This window comes from Hyla sarda, chromosome 5, assembly GCF_029499605.1.
Source record: "Hyla sarda isolate aHylSar1 chromosome 5, aHylSar1.hap1, whole genome shotgun sequence".
In the NCBI taxonomy this organism is placed as follows: Eukaryota; Metazoa; Chordata; class Amphibia; order Anura; family Hylidae; genus Hyla; species Hyla sarda.
The window spans coordinates 140,902,784-140,927,697 of NC_079193.1; the positions used below are offsets into that span (position 1 = coordinate 140,902,784).

At 44.6% G+C, this 24,914-nt stretch overlaps 1 protein-coding gene across 9 annotated transcripts in view; it reads right to left on the reverse strand.

Moving 5' to 3' along the window:
• Positions 1-24,914, reverse strand: part of PDE1C (phosphodiesterase 1C) — a 983,820-nt gene that overhangs the window by 444,157 nt on the left and 514,749 nt on the right. For 4 of the 9 annotated variants that reach the window (XM_056520397.1, XM_056520399.1, XM_056520401.1 and 1 more), the window contains one exon: positions 192-218. The exons of the other annotated variants lie outside the window; for them this stretch is intronic. In XM_056520397.1, coding sequence (XP_056376372.1) covers positions 192-218 — 27 coding nt within the window. The remainder of the gene's footprint in view (positions 1-191; positions 219-24,914) is intronic. 9 annotated transcript variants of the gene reach the window in all.

A 24,914-nucleotide genomic window follows, 5' to 3' on the forward strand; every position in this document is an offset into this window, starting at 1 on the left:
ATCATCAGTTGTGGCATCAGTTGTGTCGAGATCTAGGCTGAGTTCACCTATGCCGGATGCCGGACATATATGAACCCAGCCTAAGTATGGAACACGTACTTTACACTGTATTAAAATGGGAGGACACCATAAAATACAAGAAAAAATTTTAACCTAAAAAGATTGCAATCCTCGTGAAAAATGAGTCCTACCTTTGTGATGTTTTCTTGTATTTTCTCCTGGAAGAAAAAAAAATCAAAACATAAAGTCTCGGTGAATCTCTTAGTAATAGATGTTGTCTCTCGCTCATGATAAAGCGATTGTTTTTAGGGTGGAGGATGGGTGGTGGTTTACAACCAGCTATGGAATGAGCTGGATTTACAGAAACTAAACTGTGAACAGGTAAAGACTTTGATGAATTGCAGATGGTCGAGTACATTGTGCTCCTCTGGCAGATGAGACTGATGAACACATTGGGAATGAAATGAATGAGCTACAGTGAGGAATAGGACTTGTTGAGGTGAGATGGTGGAGCTCACACTGGATCTGAGCTACACAGAGAAAATTGAGGTGCTGGGAAATTCTTTTTGTCTACTTTACCATTAGTTCAAGCACTAAATATTTATTTGCATATGTATAAGAGACAAGGCTGTTTTATTGGCTGTGATATTTGAATAACCAGCATGTCAAAGTGGTCACTACACGGAAATGTATGGGGCTTCCTCCAGGGATGGAAAAGAAGGACCTTTTGCTGTCTGCTGTCTTTTTTTGTCTTGAAAATGGCTTTAGCTGCAAATACCTAAAGAATCCTCAACATAAGATAGTTTACATAGGTTATCCAGGCACCTAAGGAGCTTGTGACGTCATAGCCCGACCCCCTCATGATGTCACGCCCCACCCTGCCCCCTCAATGCAAGTCTATGGGAGGGGGCGTGACAGCCGTCACGCCCCCTCCCATAGACTTGCATTGAGTGGGCGGGGAGTGACATCATGAGGGGGTGGCCTATGATGTCACGAGCTCCCATCACCGGCTCCAGCATTCGGAACAGTTTGTTCCACATGCTGAGCAGCGGATTACCCCTTTAAAAGGGCCTCCTTAGTTTGTTTCCACTTCAATGACACTGATATTTTACTAGATTTTCTGGTTAAAAGGTTGGAATCTGAGGCTTCTCTAATGGCAGCTGTTGTTGCGGGAGTGTAGATGTCAATCACAGCCACTATAACGTGGGTGATCTTGTGGGCAAAGCCAGCTCTACAGATCAAATTCAACAAGCTGAGTAATAGTGTTGGGCGCGAGTATTCGCATTTCAAATTTTTATCGTGAATTCGCAAATATTGCGAATATATTCGCTATATATTCGAAACTACGAATATTCACTTTTTATGGGAATATTCGCATATTCCTTCTTTTCACTTGTGGGCCAAGTAGAATGATGCAAATACACTTGTCAGAGGTTATCAACAACATCCCTAACAACCAATAGTAAAGTTGCCCACCCCCTCACTGTTTTCCTCCTCGAATATGCGAATATAACAAATACGCGAAATTCACGAATATAGGACAAATAGTTGTCTATATATTCATGAAATATTGCGAATTCGAATATGGCCAATGCCGCTCATCACTACTGACTAAAAGAAATAATTATTTAGAAGAGAAGATAGAAAAGAGGGTCTATAGGGTGATTGGCAACGTAGTGGAGCAATAAAAATAATTTAATGTTGTACAGTAATAATGTTAATGAAATTTTGTTTTCTAAAATTTTACAAAATTGCTGCATTTTTGTATAAAAGATTCATGACAGACAAGTAAGAAGTAGACAATAAACCACATATACTGTACTAAACAGCTGAAATGACACTCTGCAGTTGCTCACTTTGCTACCAGTCCAATAAGACTGATAGCTGGAAAAATGTTAAAGGCTATGTTAACCTTCACAAACTTTTTTTTTTTTAAGTCTCTCAATGCATATAAAATAAGGCAACTTTGCAACAGGTCTTGAGTAAAAATTCCCTACCATTTTGTTCCTACAGCTTCTCTACAGTGTCTCTATTGTAAAGTAACAGACCTTTAGGCTGCCAAGAGACACTAATTTTGCTTTGCGTTTATTTAGCCTTTAAAAAAATGCCATAAAGAACTGCCTCACTCTTTTTCTTCTCCATCATGCAGTTTTTAAGTCCACTGCTCCAAATACCATGTATTAACGTAGGCTTTTTTTATGCAGCATTTTTTCCCTGCATTTTCCTCCTTACAAGTCATTTGTTTCCTTGATCATATAACTCCATCAATTCTAATGAATCAACATAGTAGTGTTTTAGGTTGAACTTGGCGTTTTTTTTTTTCTCAATCTATAGAGGTCTATGAGAGGAAGAATGCCACAAAATTGAAATAAAAACACCATAGCCAGAACATGCTTACATTTTGAGACTCCAATACTTTCTTACAGGATTACACTACACAAAATGTGTTAGCTGTCTCCTATAATGGAAACACATAGGCCCATATTTCCCAAAACTGTCTAATTCTAAGGCAGTGCATACTCAGACAGTCTTCATTTGCATAAGATTCATCAAAGTGGCTGGGGCTGCTTAATAAACCTTAGTGCATTTAAAAACTGTTTAAGACTCCTGTTCTATGTTTAGACCAACTCAGTTGCCAAAGGTTTGGCTCATATGTGGCATATGGCATCACAATTTAGGTCATGCCCCCTTTCTGCCAATGCCACACTATTACCCCATTAAAGGGGTATGTTGCCCCTAGACATCTTATCCTTTATCTAAAGGACCCAGCGATCACCGTGCAGTACCTGGCGTTCTGAAAATGATGTTCAGAACGTTTGGTTCGGGCGGCTGTGGTCATTATGTCCCGCTATGCCCCCTCGTGACAACACGCCACATCACCTTTATTCATGTGTATCAGAGGGGACCTGATGGATAGACATGCATGGAGGGAGCGTGACGTGATGTCACGAGGGGGCGTGACGCGATGTCACAACCACAGCCACCCGAACTAAGCATTCTGAACATAATGTTCAGAACGCCGGGTGTGTGCACGGTAATTGCAGGGGGGTCCCAGTGGCCGAACTCTCGTGTTCAGACATCTTATCCCCTATTCTTTGGATAGGAGATAAGATGTCAAGGGCAGGAGTACCCCTTTAAGCCCTGCTCATTGTCAATTAAGGCATTGGTCTTGGTATTTTTGTCATACTTTGCTCATAGTGTAAGTCCAATGCAGGTCTCTAGCCCATTCTACAAAGATCAATGCAGGGATATGCAATTCACATTCGGCAGTACAGTTGCTGAGGCAACCGTACGAGGCCCAGCAAGTTCCTTGCACAGGCCCTTTGCTAATGAACTTGCTTGAGTGTTTCTTAATTGATGTGCACCACAATGCATTTTAGGACAAATCTGTCTCAATAATTCTGCCCTGTAGTGTATGTAGGAGCTGTAGAAACAAAACAAAAAAAGTTGCATTAACACCTTTTGCACAGTGGCCTCATATTAATTTAGATTTATGTTTAATAAAAAAAAAAAAAAACATTTCTTTTATGCATTCATCCAGGAGAGGAAATAGATCAATCTTTAGCTGATCCCATCCTCTTTTATGTCTTGCATATATTCACAATGTAAATCACACAAATCCTAAATTGGATGCTGCTGAGAAAGGAGCAAAATATATATGGTTAAATCATATTGTTTAGCCATTCAGCCATTTAGCCATCTTGTAGAATTTAGAGACAATATCAATATTGAGAATTGCTTTGGACAACTCTGGAAAAAAACATGAAAGGGAAACTGACAGCCAGTTCGCCCAATACAGGAAGTTATTGTGTGGGTGAACCCAATTACAATGAGGTATCACTTACACTGATCTGTGGGACCTTATGAAGATTGCGCAATGGAGGTCAATACCATGGGTATCTTCAGAAGAGCCCTCAGATTTGGCTAAATGATATCTCATTGTAATTGAGTTCACCTGCACTAAAATACTGTATTTGGGTTTAATGTGGTAAATCGGCTGTCAGTTTCTCTGCAAACTCCAGCTTTCTGGTATCTTACAAGCAAGAGCACAGTCTATAGCACTGTTTAAGTCATGTAAAATACGGAAACCCCAACACAACTATGACAAACATCAACAAAGGTATTAGGATTGGTCAGGGTCTGAATTGCCAACATGTGAAAAGTGTATTTCATTTAGATTAAATTGGTATATTTTAGTGCAGTAAAACAGTAGTCCCACTCCGTGAAGTGTGCAATTAGCCCGCCCTCTTTCTATCGTACCTGTATGGGTGCATAGGGCTTATTAGTGCAGAATAAAAGGTAAGAGGTAAGTTCCAACGCGTTTCGGCCTGCCTGTTGGCCTTAGTCATGGATCCTAGATTTTAGTGCAGTGATGAATACGTTTTCTTGTATAATACAGTATAATAATATTAATAGATGGTCTCTTTAGATATCACAGGAACAGAGTGTTGTGTTTTATTATTTGTGTACCACCTGAACAACTATTGGATACGTCAGTTTACCATTAAACAGTCTCGGGTTGTGTTTTTATGCATCCTGTAATGCCTGAACAACTACTTGTCATGATAATTTATCATGTTTGTGGATTTTATTTGTATGGAAGATGCATTGTTATTGCACTTAGACGCCATCAGTTAATGGACCCAGGGTTTACCTGTACGCCCTGAGTCAGCTTCCTTTCTATAATGCGGCGCCACTGCGTGGCCCTGCGTCATAGCAAGTCGGACCCAGCCTCTAACAAGGGCCGGGACCCGTGGTTAATAGCGCGCGGCACTGATCACTGTGCCACGCGCTATTAACCCTTTAGAAGCAATGTACAAAGTTGATCGTCGCGTCTAAAGTGAAAGTAAACTACTCCCGGCTAGCTCAGTGGGCTGTTCGGGACTGCCACAGTGAAATTGCGGCATCCTGAACATCTGGAGGAAACAAGGAGGGTCCCTACCTTCCTCCTGCGTGTCCGATCGCCAAATGGCATGAGATCCAGGCATGAGCAGTCAAGTGGCAGAATCATTGATCAATGTTATCCTATGGGATAACAATGATCAATGTAAAAGATCAGTGTGGTCAGTGTATTAACACCCTATGGGGGCTATAACAATGCAAAAAAAGTGGAAAAAAAAGTTAATAAAGATCATTTAACCCTTTCCCTAATAAAAGTTTGAATCACCCCCCTTTTCCCATAAAAAAAAACGGTGTAAACAAAAACAAACATATGTGGGGTCGCCGCATGCGGAAATATCCAAATTATAAAAATATATTGTTCATTAAACTGAACAGTCAATGGTGTATGCGCCAAAAATTCCAAAGTCTAAAATAGCATATTTTTGGTCACTTGTTATAAAATGAAAAAAATGAATAAAAAGCGATCAAAAGTCTGATCAAGACAAAAGTTGTACTGCTAAAAACTTCAGATTACAGCGCAATTGAGGAAACCCCATACGAGGAAAAATAAAAAAAAGTTATAGGGGTCAGAAGATGACAATTTTAAACGTATACATTTTCCTGCATGTAGTTATGATTTTTATGACAAAATCAAACCTATATAAGGCTGGGTTCACACTACGTTTTGTCCCATACGGGAGCGCATACGGCAGGGGGGAGCTAAAAGCTCGCGCTCCCGTATGTGACCGTATGCGCTCCCGTATGTCATTCATTTCAATGAGCCGACCGGAGTGAAACGTTCGGTCCGGTCGGCTCATTTTTGCGCCGTATGCGCTTTTACAACCGGACCTAAAACCGTGGTTGACCACAGTTTTAGGTCCGGTTGTAAAAGCGCATACGGCGCAAAAATGAGCCGACCGGACCGAACGTTTCACTCCGGTCGGCTCATTGAAATGAATGACATACGGGAGCGCATACGGTCACATACGGGAGCGCGAGCTTTTAGCTCCTTCCTGCCGTATGCGCTCCCGTATGGGACAAAACGTAGTGTGAACCTAGCCTAAGTAGGGTATCATTTTAATTGCATGGATTTACAGAATAAAGAGAAGGTATCATTTTTACCCAAAAATTTACTGCGTAGAAACGGTAGCCTCGGAAAGTTACAAAATGGCGTTTTTTCTTCAATTTTGTCGCACAATGATTTTTTTTCTCTTTTGCCGTAGGTTTTTGGGTAAAATGACTGATGTCATTATAAAGTAGAATTGGTGGCGCAAAAAATAAGCCATCATATGGATTTTTAGGCGCAAAATTTTAAGAATAATGTTTTTTTTAAAGATAAAAACGGAAAAAACCCGGGTCTTTAAGGGGTTAATGTCCAGCCTCTAATAAAAGTATTTGATTACATGCCTTGTTCAATGCTTTGGAAGTTAACCAAATAAACTGCATTTGAACTAGAAATCATTCATCTTCACATACAGTGGGGATCAAAAGTTTGGAAACCCCAGGTAAAAATTTGTATTAATGTGCATAAATATGCCAAGGAAAGATGGAAAAATCTCCAAAAGGCATCAAATTACAGATTAGACATTCCCATAATATGTCAACAAAAGTTAGATTTTATTTCCATCATTTACACTTTCAAAATAACAGAAAACAATAAAATGGCGTCTGCTAAAGTTTGGGCACCCTGCAGAATTTATAGCAAGCACTCCCCTTTTGCAAACCTGAGACCTGCCAGTTTCATAGATTGTTCTCAATCATCATCTGGGAAGACCAGGTGATGTAAATCTCAAAGGTTTTAAATGCCCGGACTCATCTGACCTTGCCCCAACAATCAGCACCATTGGTTCTTCTAAGCAGTTGTCTAGAAATCTGAAACTGAAAATAGTTGACGCTCACAAAGCTGGAGAAGGCTATAAGAAGATAGCAAAACATTTTCAGATGTCAATATCCTCTGTTCGGAATGTAATTAAGAAATGGCAGTCATCAGGAACAGTGGAAGTTAGAGCAAGATCTGGAAGACCAAGAAAAATATCAGACAGAACAGCTCGCAGGGTTGTGATAAAAACAATTCAAAACCCACGTTGACTGCACAATCCCTCCAGAAAGATCTGGCAGACACTGGAGTTGTGGTACACTATTCCACTATAAAGAGATACTTGAACAAATATGGTCTTCACGAAGAAAACCTCTTCCACGTCCTCACCACAAAAATCAGTGTTTGAACTTTGCAAATGAACATATAGACAAGCCTGATGCATTTTGGAAACAAGTTCTGTGGACCGATGAGTTTAAAATTGAATTTTTTGGCCGGAATGAGCAAAGGTACGTTTGGAGAAGAAGGGGAACAGAATTTTATGAAAAGAACCTCTGTCCAACTGTTAAGCATGGGGGTTGATCAATCATGCTTTGGGGTTGTATTGCAGCCAGTGGCACAGGGAACATTTCACAAGTAGAAGGAAAAATGGATTCAATAAAATTTCAGCAAATTTTGGATGCTAACTTGATGCCATCAGTGAAAAAGCTGAAGTTAAAGAGAGGATGGCTTCTACAAATGGATAATGATCCTAAACACACCTCGAAATCCATGGGGGATTACATCAAGAGGCGTAAACTGAAGGTTTTGCCATGGCCTTCACAATCTCCTGACCTCAACATAATTGGAAATCTATGGATAGACCTTAAAAGAGTAGCGCGTGACAGAAAGCCCAGAAATCTCAAAGAACTGGAAGACTGTTGTAAGGAAGAATGGGCAAAGATACCTCAAACAAGAAATGAAAGACTCTTGGTTGGCTACAAAAAGCGTTTACAAGCTGTGATACTTGCCAAAGGGGGCAGTTCAAGATATTAACTCTACAGGGTGCCCAAACTTTTGCAGACGCCATTTTTTTGTTTTCTGTTATTTTGAAAGTGTAAATTTGGGAAATAAAATCTAACTTTTGTTGACATATTGTTACGCCGAGCGCTCCGGGTCCCCGCTCCTCCCCGGAGCGCTCGCAACATCCTCGCTACTGCAGCGCCCCGGTCAGATCTACTGACCGGGTGCGCTGCGATACCGCCCCCAGCCGGGATGCGATTCGCGATGCGGGTGGCGCCCGCTCGCGATGCGCACCCCGGCTCCCGTACCTGACTCGCTCTCCGTCGGTCCTGTCCCGGCGCGCGCGGCCCCGCTCCCTAGGGCGCGCGCGCGCCGGGTCTCTGCGATTTAAAGGGCCACTGCGCCACTGATTGGCGCAGTTGGTCTAATTAGTGTGTTCACCTGTGCACTCCCTATGTATACCTCACTTCCCCTGCACTCCCTCGCCGGATCTTGTTGCCATTGTGCCAGTGAAAGCGTTTCCTAGTGTGTTCCTAGCCTGTGTTCCAGACCTCCTGCCGTTGCCCCTGACTACGATCCTTGCTGCCTGCTCCGACCTTCTGCTACGTCCGACCTTGCTCTTGTCTACTCCCTTGTACCGCGCCTATCTTCAGCAGTCAGAGAGGTTGAGCCGTTGCTAGTGGATACGACCTGGTTACTACCGCCGCTGCAAGACCATCCCGCTTTGCGGCGGGCTCTGGTGAATACCAGTAGTAACTTAGAACCGGTCCACTAGCACGGTCCACGCCAATCCCTCTCTGGCACAGAGGATCCACCTCCTGCCAGCCGAATCGTGACAGTAGATCCGGCCATGGATCCCGCTGAAGTTCCACTGCCAGTTGTCGCCGACCTCACCACGGTGGTCGCCCAGCAGTCGCAACAGATAGCGCAACAAGGCCACCAGCTGTCTCAACTGACCGTGATGCTACAGCAGCTACTACCACAGCTTCAGCAATCATCTCCTCCGCCAGCTCCTGCACCTCCTCCGCAGCGAGTGTCCGCTTCCGGCCTACGACTATCCTTGCCGGATAAATTTGATGGGGACTCTAAGTTTTACCGTGGCTTTCTTTCGCAATGTTCCCTGCACTTGGAGATGATGTCGGACCAGTTTCCTACTGAAAGGTCTAAGGTGGCTTTCGTAGTCAGCCTTCTGTCTGGGAAAGCTCTGTCATGGGCCACACCACTCTGGGACCGCAATGACCCCGTCACTGCCTCTGTACACTCCTTCTTCTCGGAAATTCGAAGTGTCTTTGAGGAACCTGCCCGAGCCTCTTCTGCTGAGACTGCCCTGCTGCACCTGGTCCAGGGTAATTCTTCCGTTGGCGAGTACGCCATCCAATTCCGTACTCTTGCTTCCGAATTATCCTGGAATAATGAGGCCCTCTGCGCGACCTTTAAAAAAGGCCTATCCAGCAACATTAAAGATGTTCTGGCCGCACGAGAAATTCCTGCTAACCTGCATGAACTCATTCATCTAGCCACTCGCATTGACATGCGTTTTTCCGAAAGGCGTCAGGAGCTCCGCCAGGATATGGACTTTGTTCGCACGAGGCGTTTTTTCTCCCCGGCTCCTCTCTCCTCTGGTCCTCTGCAATCCGTTCCTGTGCCTCCCGCCGTGGAGGCTATGCAAGTTGACCGGTCTCGCTTGACACCTCAAGAGAGGACACGACGCCGCATGGAGAATCTTTGCCCGTACTGTGCCGGTACCGAACACTTCCTGAAGGATTGTCCTATCCGTCCTCCCCGCCTGGAAAGACGTACGCTGACTCCGCACAAAGGTGAGACAGTTCTTGATGTCAACTCTGCTTCTCCACGCCTTACTGTGCGGATATCTGCCTCTACCTTCTCCTTCTCTACTATGGCCTTCTTGGATTCCGGATCTGCAGGAAATTTTATTTTGGCCTCTCTCATCAACAGGTTCAACATCCCGGTGACCAGTCTCGCCAGGCCCTTCTACATCAATTGTGTTAACAATGAAAGATTGGACTGCACCGTGCGTTACCGCACGGAGCCCCTCCTAATGTGCATCGGACCTCATCACGAAAAAATTGAGTTTTTGGTCCTCTCCAATTGCACTTCCGAAATTCTCCTTGGACTACCGTGGCTTCAACGCCATTCCCCAACCCTTGATTGGTCCACAGGAGAGATCAAGAGCTGGGGTACTTCTTGTTTCAAGGACTGTCTTAAACCGGTTCCCAGTACTCCCTGCCGTGACCCTGTGGGTCCCCCTGTAACCGGTCTCCCTAAGGCTTATATGGACTATGCTGACGTATTTTGCAAAAAACAAGCTGAGACTTTACCTCCTCACAGGCCTTATGACTGTCCTATTGACCTCCTCCCGGGCACTACTCCACCCCGGGGCAGAATTTATCCTCTGTCCGCCCCAGAGACTCTTGCTATGTCTGAATACATCCAGGAAAATTTAAAAAAGGGGTTTATCCGCAAATCCTCCTCTCCTGCCGGAGCTGGATTTTTCTTTGTGTCCAAAAAAGATGGCTCCCTACGTCCTTGCATTGATTACCGCGGACTTAATAAAATCACGGTAAAGAACTGCTACCCCCTACCTCTTATCTCAGAACTCTTTGATCGCCTTCAAGGTGCCCACATCTTTACCAAACTGGACTTAAGAGGTGCTTATAATCTCATCCGCATCAGGGAGGGGGACGAATGGAAAACTGCATTTAACACCAGAGATGGACACTTTGAGTATCTAGTCATGCCCTTTGGCCTGTGCAACGCCCCTGCCGTCTTCCAAGACTTTGTTAATGAAATTTTTCGTGATCTCTTATATTCCTGTGTTGTTGTGTATCTGGACGATATTCTGATTTTTTCTGCCAACTTAGAAGAACATCGCCAGCATGTCCGCATGGTTCTTCAGAGACTTCGAGACAATCAACTTTATGCCAAAATGGAGAAATGTCTGTTTGAATGTCAATCTCTTCCTTTCCTAGGATACTTGGTCTCTGGCCAGGGACTACAAATGGACCCAGATAAACTCTCTGCCGTCTTAGATTGGCCACGCCCCTCCGGACTCCGTGCTATCCAACGTTTTTTGGGGTTCGCCAATTATTATAGACAATTTATTCCACATTTTTCCACTATTGTGGCTCCTATCGTGGCTTTAACCAAGAAGAATGCCAATCCTAAGTCCTGGTCTCCCCAAGCGGAAGACGCATTTAAACGGCTCAAGTCTGCCTTTTCTTCTGCTCCCGTGCTCTCCAGACCTGACCCATCTAAACCCTTCCTATTGGAGGTTGATGCCTCCTCAGTGGGAGCTGGAGCGGTCCTTCTACAAAAAAATTCTTCCGGGCATGCTGTTACTTGTGGTTTTTTTCTAGGACCTTCTCTCCGGCGGAGAGGAACTACTCCATCGGGGATCGAGAACTACTGGCCATTAAATTGGCACTTGAGGAATGGAGGCATCTGCTGGAGGGATCAAAATTTCCAGTTATCATTTACACCGATCACAAGAATCTCTCCTATCTCCAGTCTGCCCAACGGCTGAATCCTCGCCAGGCCAGGTGGTCGTTGTTCTTTGCCCGTTTTAACTTTGAAATTAATTTTCGCCCTGCCGACAAGAACATTAGGGCCGATGCTCTCTCTCGTTCCTCGGATGCCTCGGAAGTAGAGGTCTCTCCGCAACACATCATTCCTCCTGACTGTCTGATCTCCACTTCTCCAGTCTCCATCAGGCAAACTCCTCCAGGGAAGACCTTTGTTTCTCCACGCCAACGTCTCGGGATTCTCAAATGGGGTCACTCCTCCCACCTCGCAGGCCATGCGGGCATCAAAAAGTCCTTGCAACTCATCTCTCGTTTCTATTGGTGGCCGACTCTGGAGACGGATGTTGTTGATTTTGTGCGGGCCTGTACTGTCTGTGCCCGGGATAAGACTCCTCGCCAGAAGCCTGCTGGTCTCCTTCATCCTCTGCCTGTCCCCGAACAGCCTTGGTCTCTGATTGGTATGGACTTTATTACAGACTTACCCCCATCCCGTGGCAACACTGTTGTTTGGGTGGTCGTTGATTGATTTTCCAAGATGGCACATTTTATTCCTCTTCCTGGTCTTCCTTCAGCGCCTCAGTTGGCAAAACAATTTTTTGTACACATTTTTCGTCTTCACGGTTTGCCCACGCAGATCGTCTCGGATAGAGGCGTCCAATTCGTGTCAAAATTCTGGAGGGCTCTCTGTAAACAACTCAAGATTAAATTAAACTTCTCTTCTGCTTATCATCCTCAATCCAATGGGCAAGTAGAAAGAATTAACCAGGTCCTGGGTGACTATTTACGGCATTTTGTTTCCTCCCGCCAGGATGACTGGGCAGATCTTCTACCATGGGCCGAATTCTCGTACAACTTCAGAGTCTCTGAATCTTCTGCTAAATCCCCATTTTTCGTGGTGTACGGCCGTCACCCTCTTCCCCCCCTCCCTACTCCCTTGCCCTCTGGTTTGCCCGCTGTTTATGAAGTGACTCGTGATCTTTCCACCATATGGAAAGAGACCCAAAATTCTCTTTTACAGGCTTCATCTCGCATGAAAAAGTTTGCCGATAAGAAAAGAAGAGCTTCCCCCATTTTTGCTCCCGGAGACAAGGTATGGCTCTCCGCTAAATATGTCCGCTTCCGTGTCCCCAGTTACAAACTGGGACCACGCTATCTGGGTCCTTTCAAAATCTTGTGCCAAATTAATCCTGTCTCTTACAAACTTCTTCTTCCTCCTTCTCTTCGTATTCCCAATGCCTTTCATGTCTCTCTCCTTAAACCACTCATCATCAACCGTTTCTCTCCCAAACTTGTTTCTCCCACTCCTGTTTCCGGTTCTTCTGACATCTTCTCCGTGAAGGAGATACTGGCCTCCAAGACGGTCAGAGGGAAAAAAAATTTTTTGGTTGATTGGGAGGGCTGTGGTCCTGAAGAGAGATCCTGGGAACCTGAGGACAACATCCTAGACAAAAGTCTGGTCCTCAGGTTCTCAGGCTCCAAGAAGAGGGGGAGACCCAAGGGGGGGGGTACTGTTACGCCGAGCGCTCCGGGTCCCCGCTCCTCCCCGGAGCGCTCGCAACATCCTCGCTACTGCAGCGCCCCGGTCAGATCTACTGACCGGGTGCGCTGCGATACCGCCCCCAGCCGGGATGTGATTCGCGATGCGGGTGGCGCCCGCTCGCGATGCGCACCCCGGCTCCCGTACCTGACTCGCTCTCCGTCGGTCCTGTCCCGGCGCGCGCGGCCCCGCTCCCTAGGGCGCGTGCGCGCCGGGTCTCTGCGATTTAAAGGGCCACTGCGCCACTGATTGGCGCAGTTGGTCTAATTAGTGTGTTCACCTGTGCACTCCCTATGTATACCTCACTTCCCCTGCACTCCCTCGCCGGATCTTGTTGCCATTGTGCCAGTGAAAGCGTTTCCTAGTGTGTTCCTAGCCTGTGTTCCAGACCTCCTGCCGTTGCCCCTGACTACGATCCTTGCTGCCTGCCCCGACCTTCTGCTACGTCCGACCTTGCTCTTGTCTACTCCCTTGTACCGCGCCTATCTTCAGCAGTCAGAGAGGTTGAGCCGTTGCTAGTGGATACGACCTGGTTACTACCGCCGCTGCAAGACCATCCCGCTTTGCGGCGGGCTCTGGTGAATACCAGTAGTAACTTAGAACCGGTCCACTAGCACGGTCCACGCCAATCCCTCTCTGGCACAGAGGATCCACCTCCTGCCAGCCGAATCGTGACACATATTATAAGAATGTCTAATCTGTAATTTGATACCTTTTGGAGATTTTTCAATCTTTCCTTGGCTTCTTTATGCACATTAATAAAATTTTTTACCTGGGGTGCCCAAACTTTTGATCCCCACTGTAGTTATATTTTAATACATACCTATTCTTACTAAAAGAAAATCACAATCTTGAGACAAAATAAATATTTTATAGAACTTTCATATTGTGCATCTTTTTCCATCTCCTTTCTCATTCTGTAAATGTACGGTAAGTATTCTCTCTCTACGCTTGTTGAGTGAATGGGATTTTCATGATGTCACAAGTATACTATGTGCTCTAAACCAGTCAAATTGCACAATTGCTTCCCCTTACCATTGTCCTAATATAGTTTTACTAAAACAACTTCAAGGGATACTTAACTTCAGATAAACTTATCCCTTATCCATATGAGAGGGGATAAGTGTCTCCCACCAATGATAGGCTGAGCGGGCTGTCTCTGTTCGGCGAGAGATGGGTTCCTTACAAGAGGTCTTGGTGGGTAACAAAAGTTAGACCCCACCCTGTGGATAGGGAATACATTTATCTAAAATGAAGTACCCTAATCAATAATAAAACAAAAACTAAAGCCACATCCTTTTCACCCCATCCTCCCTCATTTTCATCTCTTTAATGTAATAAACTTGCTTGAGAAAGCCGGTAAGAGACCGGTGAAACGTTGTATCACCTTTCTTTGTTGCATGGGATAATGAATCACATTTAGTTTATCCCTTGGATACATAGTATATGTATATATATATATATATATATATATATATATATATGTTCACTAAGGCTATGTTTAAATCACATTTTTAGTCTTCACTTTTAGTTAGCAACTGACTGACACTCCAATACAATATTTCTTAAACAGAAAAGTCTTTTTTTAAATTAGAGAGATAAAAACAACAGGATGTGCTCCGTAGTGTATTACCTCGAGGTCCAATGGTAACGCTGAATGTGAACTGCGCTTACCATGGATGGTTATACTGGATACCAAGCACAACAATGGGATAGCGTATGAAGAAATCAGGGGTCTCTGCAGCCACTCCAAGCCAGCAAACAACATGAACAAAGCTTCCTCCTCCAAACACACAGGATACAGAGGATAGAGGAAACTGGAAGCTTAATATCGCGCTGCTGTAATAACTTGAAGAATTAATTCAGGTAAGTTTAACCATTTATTGGTACACACACAACGTGTTTCAGGGAATGAATATCCCTTTCATCAGGCGTGATGACTGGATGAAAGGGCGCTGAGACCAGGATAAGGTAAGGGAATTTTATTAACCAAAATGCAACATGTTTTGTGGAGAATCCACTTCCTCCTGCATCTGAGGATTCTGCACGAAACGCATTGCATTGTGTGTGTTTGGAGGAGGAAGCTTTGTTCATCCTTTTTAAATGACCCCTTTAGATAAACAGCGTAGTCTACTGAGCTTTTTCTCCTTTTTTTTTTTTTTTGCTATATATTAATGTATAGATGACCTATGGAAGCACATTCTTTTAGCATCCATCTGGCAATGTAAGGCAATGGGCACCTGTAGCTTGTATGTTGGGAGCTTTAAAGGGGTACTCTTTTTTTTTTTTTTAAATCAACTGATGCCAGAAAGTTAAACAGAAAAATATAAATCCTTCCAGTACTTATCAGCTGTTGTATGCACCACAGGAAGTTCTTTTTTATTTTTTTTTATTTTCTGTCTGACCACAGTGCTCTCTACTGACACCTCTGTCCATATCAGGAACTGTCCAGAGCAGGAGAGGTTTGCTATGGGGATATTGTTCCTACTCTGGACAGTTCCTGACACAGACGCAGGGTCAGATCATCACTGGCGCTCATGGAGCACCTGCTCCGGGCCCCGTGCCCGCAGGGGGCCCCGTCACATTTGGGACATCCCTGCTGGCTGCTCAGTAACGGATCGAGGCCCCCCTATAGCCCGGCCATGGCCACTTTAAAACAGTGACCAGCGGCGGCTCCTGTGGGCCCGCCCCGGACTCCTGCTTTTTCTATATTTGATATTTCCTTACCTGGCCGCGCTCGGCAGGCTCAGGTGATGCGTCAGGTCATGTGGGCTGTGACGAGTGACGTCTCCTGTGGCTCCTCTGCACAGCGTCAGGGGCGTCACTCATAATTTCCTGCAGGGCACAGTTTTCTTCATTACACCCCAGCGCTGCAGGAAATGATGAGTGACGTCCCTGACACTGTGCAGAGGAGCCGCAGGAGACGTCACTCGTCACAGACAGAGGTGTCAGCAGAGAGCACAGTGGTCAGACTGAAAAAAAATCCAAAAAGAAAAGAACTTCCTGTGGAGTATACAGCAGCTGCTCAGTACTGGAAGGATTAAGATGTGTAATGTTTTCCAGCGGAGTACCCCTTTAATGGCATACACACTAAGCAGACATCTCAAACATGATGTGAACATTGCCTTACAGGATCAATTCAGAAATAAGAATTTACACATACATTATATACTATACCCTTTTCTCTTGTAGAAATCATTCAGTGATGACTACTGAGGTACTAAATCTAGCTACACCGCCAATTGAAACCATCACTAAACTGACAGCTTAGAAAAAGTCGTCTTCACATCCACAAACATGAGTGTAGTTCTGTCAATCTAGGGACATGAGGAAGTAAATGATGTAAATAGACCATGGGAAATTGCTTGGCAGATGAATTCCCAGGAATCCAATGTGCTGCTGGTGTCATCAGTCCCACACCTGCGCTTTCTTTAAATGACGGCTGCTAATGCTCACGCCACATTACCAATCTGTGGATAGCTTTGCCTTATTTACCTCTATGGTTACCAAGTAGAAATTAAGTAGTCTCAATTGCTGTAATTTCCAATACATTCAGAAACTGTTCAGACTATTCCATATTTTTCAGGTTAAAGGGGTTATCCGGGAAAAACCTTTTTTTTAATAAATCAACTGGGTCCTGAAAGTTAAACAGATTTGTAAATTACTTCTATAAAAAAATCTTAAAGGGGTACTCCGCCCCTAGACATCTTATCCCCTATACAAAGGATAGGGGATAAGATGTCAGATCGCCAGGGTCCCGCTGCTGGGGACCCCGGGGATCGCTGCTGCAGCACCCCGCTATCATTACTGCGCAGAGTGAGATCGCTCTGCACGTAATGACGGGCAATACAGGGGCTGGAGCATCGTGACGTCACGGCTCCGCCCCTCGTGATGTCACATCCCGCCCCCGTCAATACAAGTCTATGGGAGGGGGCGTGGCAGTCGTCACGCCCCCTGCCATAGACTTGCATTAAGGGGACGGGCCGTGATGTCATGAGGGGCGGAGCCATGACGTCACGCTGCTCCGGCCCCTGTATCACCCATCATTACGCACAGAGCAAACTCGCTCTGTGCAGTAATGATAGCGGGGTGCCGCAGCAGCGATCCCCAGGGTCCCCAGCAGCGGGACCGCGGCAATCTAACATCTTATCCCCTATCCTTTGGATAGGGGATAAGATGCCAGGGGCGGAGTACCCCTTTAATCCTTTCTGTACTTATGAGCTTCTGAAGTAAAGGTTGTTCTTTTCTGTCTAAGTGCTCTCTGATGACACGTGTCTCGGGAACCGCCCAGTTTAGAAGAGGTTTGCCATGGGGATTTGCTTCTAAACTGGGCGGTTACCGAGACACGTGTCATCAGAGAGCACTTAGACAGAAAAGAACGACCTTAACTTCAGAAGCTCATAAGTACTGAAAGAATTAAGATTTTTTAATTGATGTAATTTGCAAATCTGTTTAACTTTCTGGAGCCAGTTGATATATAAAAAAGAAGTTTTGGCCTGGAATACCCCTTTAAAGCTCAACTGTGTTGATGCAAACCTAGGAAAGTGTCACTTGCTTCTATAAGGTACCCGGCCTGTTTCTACACACATAATGACAGAAAAGATGTTCACTTCCTTTCTCAGGAGGTGGCAAGGTTTATATGTTAAAAAAGAAAAAAGTTGTGTTCGGGGTCGTGTTTTATAAGCAGAACTATAATATATGTATGTATTGTTGTGCAGAAAATGTCTACACTAGATAAATAACCAGTACTGAGGGTATAATATCATTTGCTATTGAAGTCCTTCCTTTTCCCTTTAAAGGGGCATCCACTGGAAAAAAAAAAAATTTAAATCAACTGGTACCAGATAGTTAAACAGATTTGTAAATTACCTCTATATAAAAATCGGAATCCTTCCAGTACTTATCAGTTGCTGCATGCTCCACAGGAAGTTCTTTTCTTTTATAATTTCCTGTCTGTCTGACCACAGATCCTGCACTGTCCAGAGCAGAATCGTTTGCTGTGGGGATTTGCTTTTACTCTGGACAGTTCCAAAAAAGGGCAGAGGTGTCAGCAGAGAGCATTGTGTTCAGACTAGAGATGAGCGAACTTACAGTAAATTCGATTCGACACGAACTTCTCGGCTCGGCAGTTGATGACTTATCCTGCATAAATTAGTTCAGCTTCCAGGTGCTCCCGTGGGCTGGAAAAGGTGGACACAGTCCTAGGAGACTCTTTCCTAGGACTGTATCCACCTTTTCCAGCCCACCGGAGCACCTGAAAGCTGAACTAATTTATGCAGGATAAGTAATCAACTGCCGAGCCAAAAAGTTTGTGACGAATCGAATTTACTGTAAATTCGCTCATCTCTAGTTTAGACAAAAAGGAAATTCATAAAGAAAAGGAGCATACAGCAGCTGATAAGTACTGGAAGGATTATGATTTTTTAATATTCTTTTTTTATATCACCTTGTAGCCTTGGGTTCCCTGAACAGTGCTCTTTCTTGTTTTACCCCCTGTTTCTAAGAAACAGAGGTTTTTCTTTTTGGTTAAGTATCTGTACTTTTCAGATGCTAGTCAGATGGGTGGGAACTATAGAAAAGAAAATCAATGGCAACATAATAAATACTAGGCTAAGAAGGTGTGTGATAAGAAGGCTAAGGAGGTGTGAATAGGAGTTTTATAGTCCTACCACCTGAACATCATTCACTCCCCTCAGCCTCCAAATCACACTCTCTAAGCCTAACGTTCATTGTCCATTTTGCAGTAGTGTTTCTGCCCCTCTGCCTTTTTAGTAAAAAAAATACAGATAGTCAATCAAATAGTAAAACTCTTATATCTCGGGAACCAGGGTGGAGAAAGAAAATTTAAAAAAAAAGTGTTGGAATCAGGGTCCATCAGGCTACAAGGTAATATGAATTTTTTTGTACTAACTACAGGATCTCTTAAGATGACCAAGATCTCAAGTGACCCTATCCACTGAGCTCAACCAGCAGTGAATATATGCTCCTTGTCACCAAATACCCTATATTATATTCACATTCTTCCTCCTCTAACAGATTACCTCAATCCTTAGAGGGGCTACAAAGCATTTTATCTTCAGACCTCTATTAAAAAGATGAAGAACCTTCTAAGAGAGTTCATCACAAAATGTTACCACAAAAGGATAGGAAATAGGAATCCTATCATTGGGTCCGCTCTGCTCAGTTTTGTGAAATTGGACAGAAAATACCCGTTACGTACTAGAAACAAGTGCAAGGACGTCACTTCTTCTAAAATACTGCATGCTATAATAAAGGAACTGATTCATAAACAAAAATAATAATAATAATCTAAATTTCAACCTGTACACAACTAGAAAAAAATAAATGTACCCTTCATAACATGAGAGACATTGTTAGCCAAAAAACTGCTATTTATAGTGAACTATATCATAAAGCCTCAAGATGTTGTTTTTGATTATCATCATTTCTTTTGAAACAAAAGTGATAAACGCTTAAAAGCAGTGAAAAAAACACAGCTTTAGAAATTGATGTCATTTTTTCAGTAATCCACTCATCTACTCTGATAAGTGAAGATGTACGGAAAGCAATAACCGTGATTAACATTCATGCTTGAGACAGCCTTTCATTTGCTTGTACTCTTGTAGACTGATCATTTCGCTGCAGAATGGGATACTTAGACAGGTACATTGATGAGATCAGAGTGATTTTCTCCCTCAGGTGCTAGGCTCTTTTAACCATAGGTGTACTGACAGAAGATGGACCCACTGACAGCTGCATTACTTTCAACTCTGTCTGTGTCCTAAGTGCTGTGTGGTGGTGGTGTGTGTGTGTGTGTGTGTGTGTGTGTGTGTGTGTTTGTGTGTGTGTGTGTGTATGTAAATGTTGTGCTTGTGTAGGTGGAGTGTGAGTGTGTTATGGATGTGTGTGTGTGTGTAAGTGAGTGTTTGTTTAAGTGTTGTGTATGGTGTAAGACACCATTTACATCACATTCAGACCATACCTTTAGGTGTATACATGAGAATATCTGCAGAAAGGTAAGCTAACATGTACCATGACTAGCTCCTAGTGGGTCCATTGAGTTTAATGGACTATTCATAGTCTACCAGAGATATATTAAGTCAATTTTCTGAATACTGTATCTATGCAGAACTCATATACAGAACTCAGAAACAGTACTGTATACATTCAGGAAATGGACCAAACATAATCACTAGTAGACTATTTTTAGCCCATTAAACTTAATGGACCCACTAGGAGTACGCCAAAGTATATGTAAAATTACCTATTTGCCAAGAAAACAAGGTATACTGCAGGGTATGGGCAAAATGTGGTGAAAAGAAGGCCATAAATGGTGTCTAGAGATGAGGGAATTGAATCCGACTAATCTGAATTAGTTACGAATTTCATGAAAAATTTGATTCAAAACTAATGCGAATATCACTGCAATTCTATTGTGCAAATCACTTCATTAAACTCCATTTAGTGTTATCCTGTCTCCAGGGCATCTAAAAAGGCTGATCCACATGTGAGGACATGGGACAAGGAACTCTGGGAAGGCAAGAACAATGGTAGGCGGGATGACCCTGAATCACATGCAGGATGCAGCCCATCAGCAGCCAGTCACCCCTGTGATGTTACAGCCCTATATAATCGGCAGCCATATTCCAGCTAGTCACTTCATCCTTTCACTGCAGAGAGATAGGACTATCAGCACTTTATGTGTTACACAGAAAAGCTTTTTCCAGCAGTGTTTCACCTCCAAGGCACGTCAGCGTTCTGGTGGACAGAGAGCAGTGCATTTTTCACTGAAAATTATTTTTACTGCATCCATTAACCTCCCAGTCACTTTCTACAGCATTGTATTACAGAGAGAAGCAGAGAGCTGTGTGTTGCCTCATACATTTGAACAAGCTGTTTCAGCTTGAGAAACCTTAGCAGAGGAAGGAGGAATTATTTTTCAGCTCAACTCTGTGAATTTGTTCCACAACAAATGGTCTGCTGGTTATACTAGTCTGAAGACAGTATAATACACACCCAGCAGTACATTCCTAATAGTCTTTGAGAGGGTGCAATCTTGGGTTTAGTACACAGCGACTGTGTGCTGCAGCACTGTTGTGTACTGCTAGTGTTGTGCAAAAATATGTTTTTTAAGCGTACTGTAGTGCATACCACATACGTAAATCTAAGTAGTGTACTATTTTGTACCTGTTAATCTGTCAAAGGCCTAGATACTGTGAAAGTCCAGGCAAATGTAATCACCGGCTGGTGTTTTACTCCAATACATTTTTTAAGCGTACTGTAGCGCATTTTTCTGCCCTCATAAGTGCATACCACATACCTACATCTAAGTAGTGTACTATTTTGTTCCTGTTAATCTGTCAAGGGCCTAGATACTGTAAAAGGCCTCTTTGTTCCACAACAAATGGTCTGCTAATTATACTTGTCTGTAGACGGTATAATACATACCCAGCAGTCCATTCCTAATAGTCTGTGAGAGAGTGCAATTTTGGGTTTAGTACACAGCGACTGTGTGCTGCAGCACTGTTGTGTACTGCTGGTGTTGTGCAAAAATATGTTTATTAAGCGTGCTGTAGCACATTTTTCTTCCCTCATAAGTGCATGCCACATACCTACATCTAAGTAGTGTACTATTTTTGTACCTGTTAATCTGTCAAGGGCCTAGATACTGTGAAAGTCCAGGCAAAAGTAATCACCGGCTGGTGTTTTAGACAAACACTTTTTTAAGTGTAGTGAAGCGTATTGTACTCCCCTCATATACGCACTAAGTATGTCAGGCAGAGAAGTGCCAGAGGAGTAGCAGAGGCCTAAATTTATCAGGTGCAGGCAGAAGTTGAAGCAGACTAGGGGCAAGTGGATGCAGGAGTTGCAGAGTGAGGCCTGATCTCCCTGTATCAGCTAGTGGTCGTGTCTCGACCAGAAACCCATCTACCCTCATTGATTGGTTAACACGGTCATCCACTTCATCACAAGTGACATGTGACACCCCCAGTCAACATTCGGTAGGTTCCTCAGACACAACCCTCAGTTGGCATGGCCTTGGAGCAGTCTCTGTCCTCCCATTGACTCTGTTCTATGCTGTTCCCTCCCCTAAAGAAGTATTTTATGCTGTGGGTTCAGCTCCGCTATTCAGTAAAGACGATCTAATAGAGGACAGTCAGCAGCTACTGCCCAGCCAAGAAGTGACATCCTCCGTTTCCTCTGCTAGGCGGGCAAGTAGTGAGAGGAGAGTGAAGTGGGAGGCGGTGTTGCCAGCATTCAGGGTCCGAAAGCAAACACTGTTGAGGAACCTCTCAGAGCGCGCGCCGAGCTGAAACAAGCCGGCATCACTGCTACTGCAGAACGCAGCGCTCCCGGAGTGTAACCAGGAGAAGATCAGCTTAATCGTACAGCACTTCAGGGCTGAGTATACAGCAGAAATTCTGGCTGGATCTTGTAATGTATTTTGAGCCCAGTACATACGTAGCAAACTATATATAAATATTTTGTTTTACTTTGCTGGCTGCAAAGCAGATGTTGTATGGGCATGTGATACCCCCTTTAAAATTCCCCTGAGGAAGGCGCTTTACCAATAGGGGCGCCAGAAACGCGTTGGGAATAGAGAGGATTCAATAGGGGTTCCTTTCTCCTGATGAATTTAGGAGATCACTTGTGTTATTAACAGTGTATTTATATAAAACAGTGTCGCATTGGTGGCACTGTACCCAGCTGATCAAATTACTCATCACTATCATGTGATTTTATACAAATATTTTATAAAGACATTAATAAATGTTAAGTTTTATTCAGCACCTCTCTTACCACTATTAGTGTTATACTTTTTGTTTATATTGCGGGGAGGACCACCTAGTGGGCCGGTACCAGGCAGCATCACCAATTGGTACACATCATTTTTCAAAGAAGGCAGTAGCAGCCCTGCACAATTTTGTGGAAGAGAAGGTAGGCCAGTCCTTGAGCCTGTTGGTATGTACCAAAGTGTACGGCAGCGCCGATGTCTGGAGCTATAACTATGGTCAGGGACAATTCATTTCCTTTAGGGCCCAATGGATGAATGTGGTTCCTGCACAGCCACAATACCAACTTGGACAGTTCATGCCGCTTCCACCTCAATGCTCTCAGGCCGTTGGTCCTGTGACAGTGTGCGACTCCACCACCTCATCCTCCACCGTGTCCTCAGCCTCCACTGCATGGACAAGTCTCAGTGCGCCTTCACCATACCATGTGTGCAGGGCACGGCGGTGTCATGCTGTTCTTCATATGGTTTGCCTTGGTGAATGGAGTTACACAGGGGAGGAACTGCTAAAAACAATTCATAAAGAAATCAGAGCATGGCTTACTCCACGAAAACTGGAAATGGGAACTATGGTGACTGACAACAGGAAGAACATCTTGTCTGCGCCTGCATGGCACACGTGTTCAATCTGGTTGTCAAGCGGTTCCTGAAGTGCTCCCCCCATTTGTGAGGCATCCTAGCAATGGTAAGGAAACTTTGCATGCACTTCAGCCACTCGTACAGAACAAAGCATACGCTCCTTGAGCTACAGCATCAGAACGGTATCCCCCAACATAGTCTGATTTGCAAGGTTGCCACACGTTGGAATTACACCCTCCATATGTTGGACTGACTATACGAACAGAGAAAAGCCATCACCAATTTCTTGATGATCCAAGCGGATAAGGGGACTCCCCTGTGTAACTTCAATGTCAACCAGTGGCAGCTCATATGTGAGACGTGCCGTTTGCTCAGGCCCTTTGAGGAAGCCACATTATTAGTCCGTCGCCAGGATTACGGGAGGAACAACGTCATTCCACTGCTTCATTTCCTACAACACGTGTTGGAAACGATGGCTGGTCAGGGCAATGGAGACGTGTCACCTACATCTCACGGCCACAGGAGCCCTGTGGGGGCTGAACTGGAGGAGGGCGAGGGGCACAGTGGAACACAATTTAAGTTTCGTGCAATGGGCATTTTTTCTAGTCATCTGACAGGAGAGGAGGAGCAGGAGCAGCTAGAGGAGCTAGAGGGTTATGAGAAAGGTGAGACAGAGGACCCAGACACTGTGACAGTATGCAGTGGAGATGGAGGCAGGGAGTTCCTCCGAGTCAGTTGCACAAATGGCACGATGCATGCTCACTTGCTTGCGTAGTGACTGCCGAAATGTCACCATTTGGCAACGGGATGACTTCTGGCTCTCCACCTTATCGGACCCTCACTACTGCCACAAAATGGGGGCCTTTTTTACACCCACTGAGAGGGAGGAAAAACTGACCTACTACAGAGAGTTCCTATGTAGTCAGTTGGCCGATGCCTATTTGCACCATCGTCCATCCTCTCACAGGTCTGACTCGGGGGGGCCCTTTGCGCTCACCTTCCACTGCCATGGCTGCTGGGGAGGGGAGGGGTTGGTTGTTAAGAGCAGTACCAGCTCCATCAGCAGTAGCCTGAGTCTACAGTCACTGATGAGTACCTTTCTTCACCCGCATAGTGAAGCAACTCATCTGCAGCAGGTAGACCTGGAGCAGAACCTTAACCAGCAGGTGGTGGCATACCTTGACATGCCCATGCCAACACACCTTGAAGATCCGCTGGTCTTCTGGACAGACAAACTTGATTTGTGGCCGCAACTAGCAGAGTTTGCCCTGGAAAAGCTGTGCTGCCCGGCCAGTAGTGTGCCATCAGAGCGGGTGTTTAGTGCAGCGGGGGCCATAGTCACCCCAAGGAGAACTCATCTGTCCAAGGAAAATGTGGAGAGACTGACCTTTGTGAAGATGAATAAGGCATGGATCATCCAGGATTTCCACCCAACAATGCCTGATGCATCAGAGTAGATTGACCATGGTACCACACCAACACTTCACAAATATGGATACTGTCAAACAGATTTAAGGCGCTGCTCCCCAGTTACAAAAATTTCTCCACATCAGAGCTTTATTCACCCACCTTCCTCACCAAGTACTGGTATTGCCAGCCATCGCACCACTCTGTCACCGGGTCACTTTCAGAACTCCTGATGCTGCCCCTCCCATCTCCAGGGTGTCTCATTCAGACACTATATGTTCTCCTCATCTGCCACCAACTCCAGGCTGTGTGATATTTTTTGAATGTTATGTTGAATGTTATGTTTAGTGGCTGATA